Here is a 14750-nt window from a genome sequence, read left to right on the forward strand (position 1 = left end):
GGACCCTACAAGCCGGTGCCACGTGATCCGGACGCAGCCGTCCAGCCTGAAACCTGAGGCCAGTACAGAGAGCGCCATACCACCCATGACCACTAGGTGCTCGCTCCCAAACCGCTCAGGATCCAAGAGTCATGAAATATATATATATATATATATATATATATATATATATATATATATATATATATATATATATATATATATATATATATATATAGTATTGACAGATATAAGGTACAAAACTTCAGGATAAAATGCAGTTACAAATTAAGGACAGTAAATTATATATCAAAATAAAATACAAGGCTTGAGGTTTAAGGAGGAAAACTAAATAAAAACAAAAGATCAGGAAATATCATATTTTTCACATAGGCTTCTCATTTTAACCGCTTTGGGGTTTATGCTCTGTTTAAGACTGTCTGAATATAATATTAATATAGCTTTGAGAACAATTATATTTGGACGTTGGCTAGCAAATTTAGTACAGTGTATATGATATTTAGCAATAATTAAAAGAAGGTTGATTAAATATACTTTGTCTGGGCTTGTCATATAATTTTTTGATACACCAAATAGTACATGTTGAAGGAAGAATCAACTTTAGCATTTATAAAATGATTAAGGTCAATCCAGAGAATATGAGTATGTGCAATTCCAGAATAAGTGAGATATTGTTTCATCCACATTACCACAAAAAGAACAGAGTGTGTCGATGTTTATCTTATATTTAACAAGATTGGTCTTGACTGCATAGCATCTATGAAGTATTTTAAAAGTACCATCTCTTACTTTGTTTGTAATAATACATTTTCTTGACAAGACCCATGTGTTTTTCCAATCTTTCCAATTTTTTCCATTATATAAGTATTTCCAATAGAAAACTGCTGCAGGTTTAGAAACAATGTCTCTCTGTATAATATATCTAATGCAATGATTCGTAGCTTTATCACTTAGTAAAGGACAAATATTACCAACATATATGTCATCAGGATTCAACCTTGGAATATTACAATTTCTACTTTTAGGAGCAAAACACAGTAACCTTCTAGCAGCGTCTAGTATTGCATCAAACACAGTTGAATATTCTCTAGCAGTAACAGGAAAACCATAGATTGAGAGAAATTCTTCATAAGTGAAATTGTCATTCAATAGTTGACTAACCAGTAAAATATTATTATCAACCCATCTCTTAATATATAAAGATTTGTTTTTGAATCTAATATCTTGATTGTTCCAAATGAAATATTTGTGGGGAGAGAAAAATAGTCATGAAATATTAAACTTTCATCGTCCCCATGATGATGTCCTTGGCTCGAGTTACTCATCAGACTCGTGATGGTTGTTCATTTTGATATAATTTCATTACTGAATAAACTGCTACAGATGCAGACGGGTGAATCCCAAACTCGAGTGGCCCCCTCCATTTATTTACTCAATGGTTTACGGATCATAAAGATTCAGTGATTCTTCATTGGATGAATTCAGGGTGAAAGACGTTGAAATTACATTTTTTTATTTTTTTAAATTCAGAAGATAAAGTAACTTTTTTGTTGCCAGAATCATTAGTTTTTACTTCCAAACATCAGCCTCAGCAGGGATTTATCGCCTCCATCATTTAATCCCCAGCAGGGGCTTTGACCCTCTTAACACTCTGCCGTGCTAACGGAGCAACCTGCTCACCGTTGGATAATCCGCCAAATCGGCTGTTAATAACAGGCTTGGCCACTAAAGAGGCTTCAGCCGGCCGTGAAGAGCAGGAGCAGGGCTCCGTTTGCATCCCGCCATCGCCAGGCTGTCCGTTTTAACGGGACCTTTTATATATTTACCAATATTCAAACTTCAAAATAGAGCAATAAGAATTGTAAATAAAACAGCCTTTAGAGAATCAACAAACCCACTCTTCATCAAACTGAGAACACTCAAATTTAAGGATCAGGGGCCTCATTTAAAATGGAGTGCGTAGGATTCATACTAAAAGTGCATGTACGCCCAAAAGCCGAAAATGGCGGGCGCAAAAAAAAATCCGGATCTATAAAACCGCGTGCACGCAGACTTCCACGCAATGTTCCCTTTATGAATCACAGTCCACCTGGAAAGCTGCGCAGCTGAATCCGCCCCATATCCCGCCCTCAACACGCCCATAAATCCATATGGATGAGCCTACTGAGCATGCGCAGTGGCTTCCTGCAGCCTGTTAGGGATGAATCCGGATGAATGCGTCAGAATGAATGAACGTGTCGAGCCACCGTGCCACTGAATTTCGCTGAGATCTGAGATCTAGAAGTTGTGGATGATGTGGAGAGAGGACAGTGAAACGAGATTATTTGGTGGTCACAGTAAAAGTAGGAAAAGTATATAAATAGTATAAAATAAAGCGAGTGAGTGGCAGCACGTCGTTGCTGCCCGTTAGTGCCACGATCGCACGACGCAATTTCCACTGGGGGCAGGGGGAACATGTCCCCCCCACTTTTCAAAATGATGTATTTGTCCCCCCCACTTTTTACAGTTTAAAAACTAACGGTAGGCTCAGCAAATCATCAAGACACTCGGGACGGCGGCCCGGCAGCCCCCGCTCCCCCTCCTCCCTCCCGTCTCCCGTCAGAGCTGCTCTAGGCTGTTTTATGGTTCCGCGTTATACCAACGCAGAGATTACGGCGTAGGGTACGCGGCGACGCGCACCTACGCCGGACCCTACGGCGTAGGCTCTGCGTTGGTGTGACGCAGAACCATAATTCCGGCTTAAAAGTAAACAACATGAGCGCACGTACCCGTGCATGACAGGCAGACACACACGGGGAGAAGAGACTATTTCTTTAATTTTTATTTTTCTAAAAACTTTATCCTTATGAACGCAATAGTTATATAGTCCAACGTTCCTTATTTTAATCAGAACACTTTCTTTTTTCCTCTTCGGCGTGGAGTAGTGGGCTCGGAGCGGCATTCAAACCCCCCACCCCCCCACCCCGCTCCGTTATCAGCACTATTTTATTATAAGTCTGATATATGTTGTGATATGTGATGACATTACTAAGAGTATGACATGAATCTGGCTTCATTTCACCACCTCACAGCCTGCGTCGCCAGTTCCCCGTGTCTTAAGTAAATTCTTACGGGAGGGTCCAGGTTGCCGTAAAGATACGCAGATTTTTCGGTTAGTTTTTTCTTTTTAGATCCGAGGCTTTGCGTAGAAGGCGGCTTCCGCAACTTTCAGGCGCATTTTCTGCGCAAGCAAGCTTTATAGATGAGGCCCCTGGTCGACTTCAAAACTATACAAATCATGCACAAAGCGAATCAGCATCAGTTGCCAAAAGACATCCAGAAGTTGTTTCAAATAAAAGAAAATAAACACAATCTCAGGGGAAAATGTGATTTCATATACTGTCTTGGGGTTACATTTGCATAAAATGCTAAAAACCAAATTCTCAAAAATTAAATACCGAAATAGACCGAAAATGGAAAAAATTTAAACGGAATGTGTTTAAAAATAAAACTGATTTCATACGTCTCTGTTTGCTGCCCTGGATCTGTTTGGTAATTCTGACCCACACTATGTTTCTGAAAGCAGTTATATTAGCATTCTGGGAGGTGATTGGTTCTTACAGCATCATTAGCTAACAATACTTGCTGTTGAATCTCAATATAATACTAGTATTAATATGTTGCATAACTACACAGTCATAATTCATGCAACGACTCAAAAAACAGTTTTAATAACACTAACCCAAATCAATATCGGATCGAATCAAATCGTGATAATCAATTCTGAATCTTAAGGATCAGAATCAAATCGATTCTTGACATTTGAATCGATCCCCAGCCCTGGTACCCACACCAGAAAAGACGCTGACTCACTGTTTGGGTTCAGTGAGTCAGCGTGCTGACATCTCAGCAGTTTCATGTCTCTCGACTCGGTTGAGTGTCTGAGGTCCAGGGGCCTCATTTAAAATGGACTGCGTAGGAGTCATACTAAAAGTGCATGTACGCTCAAAAGCCGAAAATGCCGGGCGCAAAAAAAAATCTGGATCAATAAAACCATGTGCACGCAGATTTGCACGCAACGTTCCTTTATGAATCACAGACCTGCGCAGCTGAATCCGCCTCTAATCCTGCCCTCTACACGCCCATAAATGCATATGGATGACCCTACTGAGCATGCGCAGTGGCTTCCTCCAGCCTGTTTGGCGTCAGAATGAATTAGAAGTAGCAGCCACCGTGACACTGACTTTCACGGAGACAGAGATGTTGTAGATGAGGTGGAGGACTGGAAAACCACATTATTTGGTGGTCACAGTAAAAGTTAGAATAAGTATAGCTATAAATAGTAGCCTATACAATAAAATAAAGCGAGTGAGTGGCAGCACGTCGTTGCTGCGCTAAACGCCGTGAGTTCCCCGGCGCAACAGGGGGACACACGTCCCCCCGTCTTTTCAAAATCATGTTTTTTTTCCCCTTACTTTTCACAGTTTAAAAACTAACGGTAGGCTCAGCCTTAAATTGCAAATTATCAAGACACTGTATGAAAGCGATACGAAAACGGCCCCGCAGCCCCGCTCCCCCCTCCGCTCCCCCTCCTCCTCTCCCGTCTCCCCTCAGAGCTGCTCAGGGCGGGTTTACGGTTCTGCGTCACACCAACGCAGAGCCTGCGGCGTGGGTGCGCGTCGCCGCGTACCCTACGCCGCAGGCTCTGCGTCGTTTTAACGCGGGACCATAATTTAGGCACCATACACCCGCACGTAAAGGTTTCACGCGCGCGTGAAACTCATATAAAAAAAAATCTGAGTCCCTTTAGGGGCTCCGTGGGGCTCCCTAAACGCAGCCCCTCATTTGTTCTGTCCTAAAGCGGGTGAAGAAGAGGCTGCAGCAGCAGCAGCACCTGACTGACTGAGCTTCACACAGAGGAACACGATCAGCGCTATTTTATTTTATTTTATTTTATTATTTTATTATTTTAAGTCTGATATAGCCTATGTTGTGATGTGTGATGACATTATTAAGAGTATGACATGAATCTGGCTTCATTTCACCACCTCACAGCCTGCCTCGCCAGTTCCCCGTGTCTTAAGTAAATTCTTACGGGAGGGTCCAGGTTGCCGTAAAGATAAGCAGATTTTTCGGTTAGTTTTTTCTTTTTAGATCCGAGGATTTGCGTAGATGGTGGCTTCCGCAACTTTCAGGCGCTTTTTCTGCGCAAGCAAGCTTTATAGATGAGGCCCCAGATCTGTAAACATTTGTCTTTGTCAGGTATTTCAGGCAAAAGAGTCACACAGCTTTTATGAATAAATCATTACAAGGAAGTCACAGATGTTCTGATCCAGGTCAATGACCCAACAATCATCTGCTGACAGAAATTCAGAAGTATCTGTAAATGTTTATGTAGCAAGGCTAGTGCTACAGGGGTCGACCGACAGGACAGAGGACACAGGGTTTCGTGTAGGAACTCTTTATTCTCTTCTTTCACCCAAGACACACGTGCCGTCTCCTTCAGCAGCTTCCTCCGGCAGCCCCTTGCTGGTGTGCAGCTGCTCTTTATGAAGGCGGGCAGGGTGGAGAGGCTGATTGGGCACAGGTGTGCCTAATCAGCTGAGTGCCTGCTCCTCCACCCTGCCACAGTTTATATCCCTTAAAGAGCATATTGCAGGTTGGAGACCCCTGTGAATCAATGTGTAGGAAAATAATGTAGGAACTGAATTTTCATTGAAATACGCATAAATATATACTACAGTGACCTCCAGAGTTGTTTTTGTGAGAGTATTTTACTTCTGCATTTGAAAAAGCTGAACCGGAAGTGACGTGACATCAGGGAGCGCGGTGAATTCAACAATAGGAAAAATAATGGATCTTAATGTTAGTTGTGACACTGAAGAGGTTGTGAATGTGTATTCACACCAATATGACAGGCCACAGCCTTATAATTACGAACCCGTTAGTCCCCCCACGTTCTTTTGATTGACAGCTGAAACTCGCTTTTTAAAAGGCTGATTTATGGGTCAGAACGCTGCGTGTGCCACGTACCCTACACTGTAGGCTACGCCGTCGATTTTACGCGGAACCATAAATCCGCCTTTATTCACTGCAGCACTCCTGCTCCGTGCTCCTGAAAGAAACTCCGAAAATAACTCCTTAAAAACGGGTGAGTACTTGTAATCTGTCTACGTTTGTACTTTCTAAACAGAAAACAGGCTTATTATCTTCTCTTTTTTCTGATTAAAAGCATCCGAAATAGCCGGGTATTTTTAAAACCGAATACTTCCCCCCCTTCGTTTATAAAATAATTTGTATCCACATTACATCGTTGTTAAAAAAAAAAACCTTCCACACAGAACCGAAGATATGCGTTTTCGACCACTTTCATAAGCACAGACCTGTAGATCATCTGGTCTTCCGGACTCCGGGCTGCCTGTGCTGCGCCGCTTCCCCGGGATCCGCGCCTCCTCCTCGGGTAACGAGCTGGAGTTTCCCTGTGTCCGCCGCGGAGCTGCTGCGTTAATCGATGCAGCATAGCTGCAGCCCAGCTGCGCGTCGCCGCGTACCCTACGGCGTAGGCTCCGCGTCGGTGTAACGGTGTCAAGAGCAGAGACCATTTATTTAATAAATAGCTTGGAGGACAGATGGTGGATCAGTTCTGGGTCGCACGTTAGACGTCAGACTCAGAGCAGATTTGTTGTTGTTTTGGAGCATAATGTGACGTTCGAAAACGCAAAACTCCGGTTGTCTCTGTCTACACGCATCTACATAAACAGAGTTTTCAAAAATCTTCCCTTTGCCTGGAGTTTTTTTTAAACATTAGTTTATTTGCGTTTTCATGTGGATGACAGGTCCAAACGTAGGAAAATATCTTGGGTTTAGCAGATACCCGGCTACGTGTGTACGGGGTCTGGGCAGTCAGATGGGGCAGCTGTGGAGACTGCTCCCTGGTGTGGCGTCGTATGACGCGGTGTTCGAAAAAAAAAAAGCGTTTGTAGGAGCTTGGCTAAAATCAGCCACTTTTTCCTCTGAATACGTGCCCTTATGTCTTGTAAAACATATTAAATCCTACATTAACTTCTCACATAGTCATTTTCACATAAGGTCAGGTATCATTTTTGAAAAAATTCTAACCTGCAATATGCTCTTTAACGTTTGTTGGAAGTGCCCAGGTCAAAGCAGAAGCACTGGGGTGACCGAGCCTTTTCAGTTGCCGGCCCCCGGCTCTGGAATAATCTCCCCTGTGAGTTACGCACCATCTCTGACCTGGGCCTTTTTAAATCTAAAATGAAAACTTATTTATTCAGGGTGGCTTTTAATACCCAGTAGTGTGGCAACACTTTTTTATACTTGATGTTTTATATGTTCATATGTTTTATTCGTGTTTTATTTTGTTGTATGTTATGTAAAGCACTTTGGTTCACCTCTAGGTTGATGTAAGGTGCTATATAAATAAAGTACATTTACATTTACATTTAATCACAGCAGTGAGATCTTCTACCACTGGAGCTGCAGTTCTTGCACACATCTATCACGTGGCTGCAGTTGTAGCAAGTGTAATTATTTATCCCCCCATCCTGGACCACTGTCATGATGGATGTATGATGTCATGTCCTGCCCCCTCGATTTTAGTGACTCAAACACGAGGCAAACCAAAATAATGAATAAAATCAAATGTAGAAGTAAAATAGAACTTCAGTAAATACATAACAGATAACGGTTTTACAAATACAGTTTATATCCTGTCAGATACTTTTCATTGTTTATGTTTGTTTCTGTTGATGATCTTTGAGATTATTTATTCGATTGAACAAAAAAGGATGACATATCTTCACATTAATCATGTCTACACACGCTTGCATGCTCCTAGCATGCTTTTATCTGACATGGGGGAGAGAAAAAAGTCTGTTTCCATGTGGTCTTATTCCCTTTCCTTTCGCTGTGCTCACCAGGTGCAGATATTTACGCATATTTTTGCAAAATATGGTGTGTGAGACCCCAATAAAAATAAAAAAAGGAAAAAAAAAACACTATAATATGACGGTGTAACTGAAATTATTAGTAAGAACTCTGAAAAACAAGGAAAGCAAGAAATGCTGCAGAACTGGGAAGGACAACAATGGACTAGCAGAGGAGGAAAGAGAGACTGGACCACATGCTATGGGGCCGCTATGACTGGCTTCTGCTGCAATGTCTTATGGGATGTAGAAGCTAAGACATGTAAGACAGGTAAGATGGAAATGTAGCCTCGGCCTTTTGATTATCTAAATCTACTGATGGAAGTATTGGCCTTGGCCCGGGAACAGAGTGTTCATACTGATACTATGTTCCTAGTAGATTAGCTCTGACGTTACAGTGACCTGTTTATCAGAATTTTAAGGACTAGTCATCATTCGTGGTGTTTAAAATCATGATGCATCCCTGGTTCTGCGTCATCTCCTGCATCGAGACGCCTGGTGTTGTTCTGACCCACTTACTTATGCACTTATGCAACTGCGTAACTAAAACCTCTGAAATCTGTTTCACCTCTGGAGTTTTATTCTTGATAACTTAGATGTATTCAGTCCAGATAGTTGTTTAAACACTCAGGATGGGAGATACATCCCAGAGTGGTGGAGAATGAAAGAGCAGCAATCCTGTGGACCAACGCCTTTCCAGAAACTACACAGGTCTGATGCTCACCGTCTCCGGACGACTGAGCGGAGAGGCTGTGGGTTTCTCAGAGGAAGCAGCGGTGAGGAACACGAGGATGATACGACAGACAAGGGCTTCTGGATCTATTTTTATGTTTCCATTCAAAGTGTGATGTTGGTGGATGGTGCAGACTCGTCTCCGGGCTGCGTTCAGGCGTACTTCCGCCCACATGCCACAGCGCATCGTCTTCCGCCTGGCTGCACCGCCGCTCAGCTGCAGCTCTGTGGGTCAAACGCAACACGGGAGGCAGCCATGGTGGAGGGCAGCGTCACGTTTCTAAATGATGTGTTACTATAAGAGCCAAACAGCTGCTCAGTCAACCAGAGCGTCACATATAGGGCTGGGGATCCATTCAAATGTCAAGAATCGATACGATTCCGATTCTTAAGATTCAGAATCAATTATCACCATTTGATTCGATCCGATTCGATTCCGATATTGATTTGGGTTTGTGTTATTAAAACAGTTTTTTGAGCTGTTGCATGAATTATATGACTGTAGTTATGCAACATATTAATACTAGTATTATATTGAGATTCAACAGCAAGTATTGGCAGCTAATGATGCTGTAAGGACCAATCAGCTCCCAGAATGCTGATAGAACTGCTTTCAGAAACATCGTGGGGTAGAATTACCAAACAGATCCAGGGCAGCAAACAGAGACGGATGAAATCGGTTTTAGTTTTTCCCACATTCCATTTAAATATTTCCATTTTCGGTCTATTTTCGGTTTTTAATTTTTGAAAATTTGGTTTTTAGCATTTTATGCAAATGTAACCCCAACACAGTGTATAAATTATTGAAATATAGACAATTGATGCAATTATAACTGAAAACTTTAATGTTTTCATACCTTTAAACATATTTAAAGGCAGAAACATGGCAGTAGTTATTCTCCTGTCCAACAAAACGTTCCTTTTTTGGGCATAAACACCAAAAACACCAAAAGTTGTAATGAAATGATGAAAAAAGATTTTTAGGAATTAAAATGAGAATCGATTTAGAATCGGAAAATCTATTTTTTCAACACAGGCCTAGTGGATACAAGCGGTCCGGCTTAAGATGATCTGTGTTCTTCTGCAGTCACTTGCAGGAATTAACAAAATCTGACATGTTATGCAGGAAGTACAGGACGCTACACACACTGCAATGAAGCATGTTGGAGGGGACACTTCTTGTTCCTCCTGCCGAATCCTGTAAATGCACCGTAATTCACCATTAGTCCAGCTGAGCTGATGAGACCAGCCGGATGGAGTCGTGTCTCAAACATATAAGCTTTTTGAATCAAAGACTTGGATAATTAACCTGAAAGGCGGTTGTGCGTGTACCTTTAAATCAACTGGCCGTGCCGTTTGCAGCTCCGGTCTTATTGCCCCGAGGAGACCGTTAAAAGCCCAGCTGCCCAACAACCAAATCCATTAAAACCAGTCCTCTCTGATGCTGCATCCGTGCTGGAGTTACTGGGCTGCATCAGACCTGCATCATCTGAAAACATTAGTCCCGCTGCCTGCAGGCCTCACCTGGGCAGCTCAACTGGGAGGTTGCTGGTAAAAAAATAAAGTATAGTATATCTGTTCTTGTCTTTCCCTTGCTCCTGGTGGTTCCGCCCTGTTTCTTTCCTTCATGTGTCCTGCCAAGTTTTTGCTCTAGTTTTTTGATCCCTGTTTACGTGTGACTTTTGATCCTGCCAAGCAGCGCCTTTGGTTTTTGGTTCTTGCCTTTTTTGTAAAATAAACCCTTTTTTGTTGAACTCCTGCCTCTCGCTCTCCTGCATCTGGGTCCTCACCACACCAGCCCTGATACAAGACAGCATTTGAGCAGACCTCACGGATCCACCAACATGTTCCAAACGGAGTAGGAATTAAGTAAACACTTATGGAGTCCTACCCCTGAATCTTACATTCTTACGTATAACAAGAGTTTCAATAAACTTACTTATAAAACACACATAACCAAACACCCCTACTTTAATAACTATTCAATATAGTGATATAATACTCAATTATATGTATATATGAATATAGTCAAAAACAAAACAAATCAAAGCAAACAAAAAGAAAACAAAACAAACAAACGCCCAGCATTTAGTTGTGATACTGTCTGTATGTAATAATAGAAGTAATTATAATGTATAGTATTACATTATCATTACTTTACAATAATACTACTATGCTATATACTATAATAATACTATTTATGTAATAATAGAAGTAATTATAATGTATAGTATTACATTATCATTACTTTACTATAATACTACAATATGATAGAGAACAATAGACATTAATGGGGGATGATTGGTGGATGGATGGATGGATGGATGGATGGATGGATGGATGGATGGATGGATGGATGGATGGATGGATGGATGGATGGATGGATGGATGGATGGATGGATGGATGGATGGTTGGATGATGGATGGTTGGATGATGGGTGGATGGATGGAGGGTTGGATGGATGGATGGATGGATGGATGGTTGGATGGATGGATGGATGGATGGATGGATGGATGGATGGATGATTGGTGTATGGATGGATGGATGGATGGATGGATGGCTGAATGATGGATGGATGGATTTATTCATAAAGACATTTTTTAGCAGCATTCACAACCAACCAGGGTTCACAAAAACCAAAGAATAACCTTTCTAAAGGCAGACTGGTGATATGTGATAATATCTTATCTGTATCCGTCAGAGAGCAGCATAGGGAGCCGGTATCCAGCAGTTTCAGCTGATGCTTTAGTTTCAGCCCCTGATGCTTTAGCTGCGGTGTGACAGCCGCCCTCGTAACCACCGGTCTGGGAGCTGCAGCTCCGGCAGCTGCTTATTACCAGCTGACTGGTGTTTGTGGCCTGGACAGAAACGCTGCTCACTAATGCTGCTCCTGCTGAGATCATGTTTAACGACGTGGTAGCTGATGTTTTCTGCAGAGTCAACTTCTCATCTCTGTCGTTAGAAGATGCAGGACATATTTGTCACTAAAGTCAACTAAATTAACAACACAAGCTTTAATCTTGTGGACTCTTGACTGCTGCCCAGTGGTCTGGTCAAACGCCACAGCAGACGTGATAATCAAACTCCAAAGAGCAAAATAAAGCAGCTCGCTTGGTCCTGGGTTGTGATTCCAGAACAAATGTATTTAAAATGCATAGAAATCTCAGCTGGTTAATGGTAAGAGAAAGATTACTTTATTCTTTATTAATATTTGTAAGAAATGTATCCATATCAAAAACCCTGCACCCACTTCCCAAACACTTTAAGCAAACTATTAACATAAAAGAATTCAAATGGTTAGTAAAGAAACATCTCTTGAATAGATACATATAAAACTTCTTTAATTATTATTAAAAAAATAAATAATATAGGTACTGTATGGGTATGGGTACGTATATATACGTATCTATATGTATATATGTATATGTAAGTATATATATATATATATACACATATACACATATACAGTTTTCCTTCTGTCGGCTCCTCATTTAGATCCACGTTCAGATGGTTTCAGACATCTTAAGACGGTGTTTTGTTTCTGGTTGAGTAGCTCTCTCGACCGACGCTGTTCCTGGGTCGTTCTAAAATAACCGGCGACTTCAGCTCTGGAGCTGAAAGTGCTTGAGATTAAACATCTTGCAGAAAAGCAGCAGATACAGAAGTCACTTCAAATAAAAGCCTTACAAGATGTTTCACACCCTTTTCTTGTAATTTTGTGTCATAATTTAATTATTTTACTCAATCCCACACAAAAATAGTTGGAAAATATATATAAATTCATAATTTTTATGGACAGGATTTCTAGGCGTAGCCAGGGGCCGGAGGGGATCCGGTTTGGGAACCACAGGATTTCATCTCTGCTTTTTGCGGATGACGTTGTCCTGTTGGCTTCATCGGACCGGGACCTTCAGCATGTGCTGGGGCGGTTTGAGGCCGAGTGCGACGCGGCAGGGATGAGAATCAGCACCTCCAAATCCGAGGCCATGGTTCTCCCTCGGAAAAAGGTGGCATGCCTTCTCCGGGTGGGTGGAGAAGTCCTGCCTCAGGTGGGGGAGTTCAAGTATCTCGGGATCTTGTTCACGAGTGAGGGAACAATGGAGCGTGAGATTGACAGACGGATCGGTGCAGCGTCTGCAGTTATGTGGTCGATGTACCGGACCGTCGTGGTGAAGAGGGAGCTGAGTCGAAAGGCGAAGCTCTCGATTTACCGGTCAATCTACGCCCCTACCCTCACCTATGGTCATGAACTTTGGGTAGTGACCGAAAGGACAAGATCGCGGATACAAGCGGCCGAGATGAGTTTCCTCCGCAGGGTGGCTGGACGCTCCCTTAGAGATAGGGTGAGGAGTTCGGTCACCCGGGAGGAGCTCGGAGTCGAGCCGCTGCTCCTTCACATTGAGAGGAGTCAGCTGAGGTGGCTTGGGCATCTGTACCGGATCCTCCTGGACGCCTCCCGAGGGAGGTGTTCCAGGCATGTCCCTCCTCCCTAGGGAGGTGTTCCAGGCATGTCCCACCGGGAGGAGACCCCGGGGAAGACCCAGGACACGCTGGAGAGACTATGTCTCTCGGCTGGCCTGGGAACGCCTTGGACTCCCCCCAGAAGAGCTGGAGGAAGTGTCTGGGGTGAAGGAAGTCTGGGCATCCCTGCTGAGGCTGCTGCCCCCGCGACCCGGGAACGGATAAGCGGGAGAAGATGAGTGAGTGAGTGTTTTTACTGACAAATAAATAACATTTTGAAACTGTGTGTGTGCGTGTGTGTGTGTGTGTGTCTGTGTGTGCATGCGTGCGTGTGTGTGTGTGTGTCCAACAGTGTCCCAGATGGTGATTGAGGAGGTCAGCGTTCTGCAGACTCAGCTGGAGATCGAGAAGTCGTGTCGGGAGAACGCCGAGGCTCTGGCCACCAAGGTCCGACACACACCAGCACACGATCAATAACCAATAATCAATGCTGTTTGCTGCAGCGTTACCGGCAGCAGGTGAATGAGTTGATGGCGCTGTGAGACTCGTTCAGCTAGAACAGGAACAGGAAGAAGTTTTGGTGCTCCTTATTATGATTTTAAAAGTATAAAATGACGTGATTGGATATGTGTGTATCGGGGGTGTCTCCTTCCGATGATGACATCATCGTCACCTGTCCGCCTCCAGCTGAACTGCGAGAACAGGAAGCTGAAGTACCTGAGCCTGACGTCGCGCCCGTGTCTGGACGAGCTGTTGCCGAGCATCTCCGACTGCATGGCGCTGGAGGCCGACGCCGAGTCCGCCGACGCCGTGGACCGCAGCCCCGACACCTTCTCGCAGTGCCAGCAGCAGGTCAAAGGTACGACGCCCACTGGTTTGAACCTGCCCCACTCCCCCAGATTGGTCGTAAGACCCCCCCTCCCATCTCCTCGACTCGTCCATCTTCCTTATGAAGGGAATGCACATGACATCACAGATGCGACTTCACAGCGGGTTTCGCCCACTGAGTGGCAGAAAGACTGAGTGGCAGAAAGACTGAGTGTCAGCGTAAACTTTCAGTTTGAGCAACTGGAAAACATCTAAAATGGGAAAGAGCCCTTGTACGATCGACTGTACTCATAGATTGAGCAAGAAATCGGAGTTATCGTTTTACAGACTGCCGAAAAATAATCTTAGGAGAGACAAAGGGATTGCTGCAATTCACAGAAACAACTGGATTCCAGGCACCGAAACGTGAATTTGCGGTTCCCATTTTGTATCAGGTAATGTTGGATTTTTGGGTAGCTAACGTTAAACGGTCAAATCATAAAGTTCGGTGTCTTCATCACTTTAATTTCGCCAACAAATCGTGCCTTAAGTAGGACCAAGCGTCAAGACTTTTGTATATATCATTTTGTTGCAGGGTGGAGGAGCAGCCACTCAGCTGATTGGGCACACCTGTGCCCAATCAGCTTCTCCACCCTGCCAGCCTTCAGAAAGAGCAGCTGCACCCCAGCAAGAGGTCTGCTGGGAGGAAGCTGCTGAAGGTGCTGACACGTGTGTCTGGGTGAAAGAGGAGTAAATAAACCGTTTCCTGCACGAAACCCGTGTCCTCTGTCCTGTCGGGTGACCCCCGTAGCACTAGCCTTGCTACA

The 14750-nt window shown here is 43.5% G+C and overlaps 1 protein-coding gene across 6 annotated transcripts in view; it reads left to right on the top strand.

The window, feature by feature from the left end:
- The window catches only part of shtn3 (shootin 3), a 65322-nt gene that overhangs the window by 21480 nt on the left and 29092 nt on the right, over nt 1–14750 (top strand). For all 6 annotated transcript variants that reach the window (XM_061724817.1, XM_061724819.1, XM_061724818.1 and 3 more), the window contains exons 3-4: nt 13469–13563; nt 13804–13975. In XM_061724817.1, the coding sequence (XP_061580801.1) occupies nt 13469–13563; nt 13804–13975 (267 nt within the window). The remainder of the gene's footprint in view (nt 1–13468; nt 13564–13803; nt 13976–14750) is intronic.

Source organism: Cololabis saira, chromosome 7, assembly GCF_033807715.1.
Source record: "Cololabis saira isolate AMF1-May2022 chromosome 7, fColSai1.1, whole genome shotgun sequence".
Lineage (NCBI taxonomy): Eukaryota > Metazoa > Chordata > Actinopteri > Beloniformes > Belonidae > Cololabis > Cololabis saira.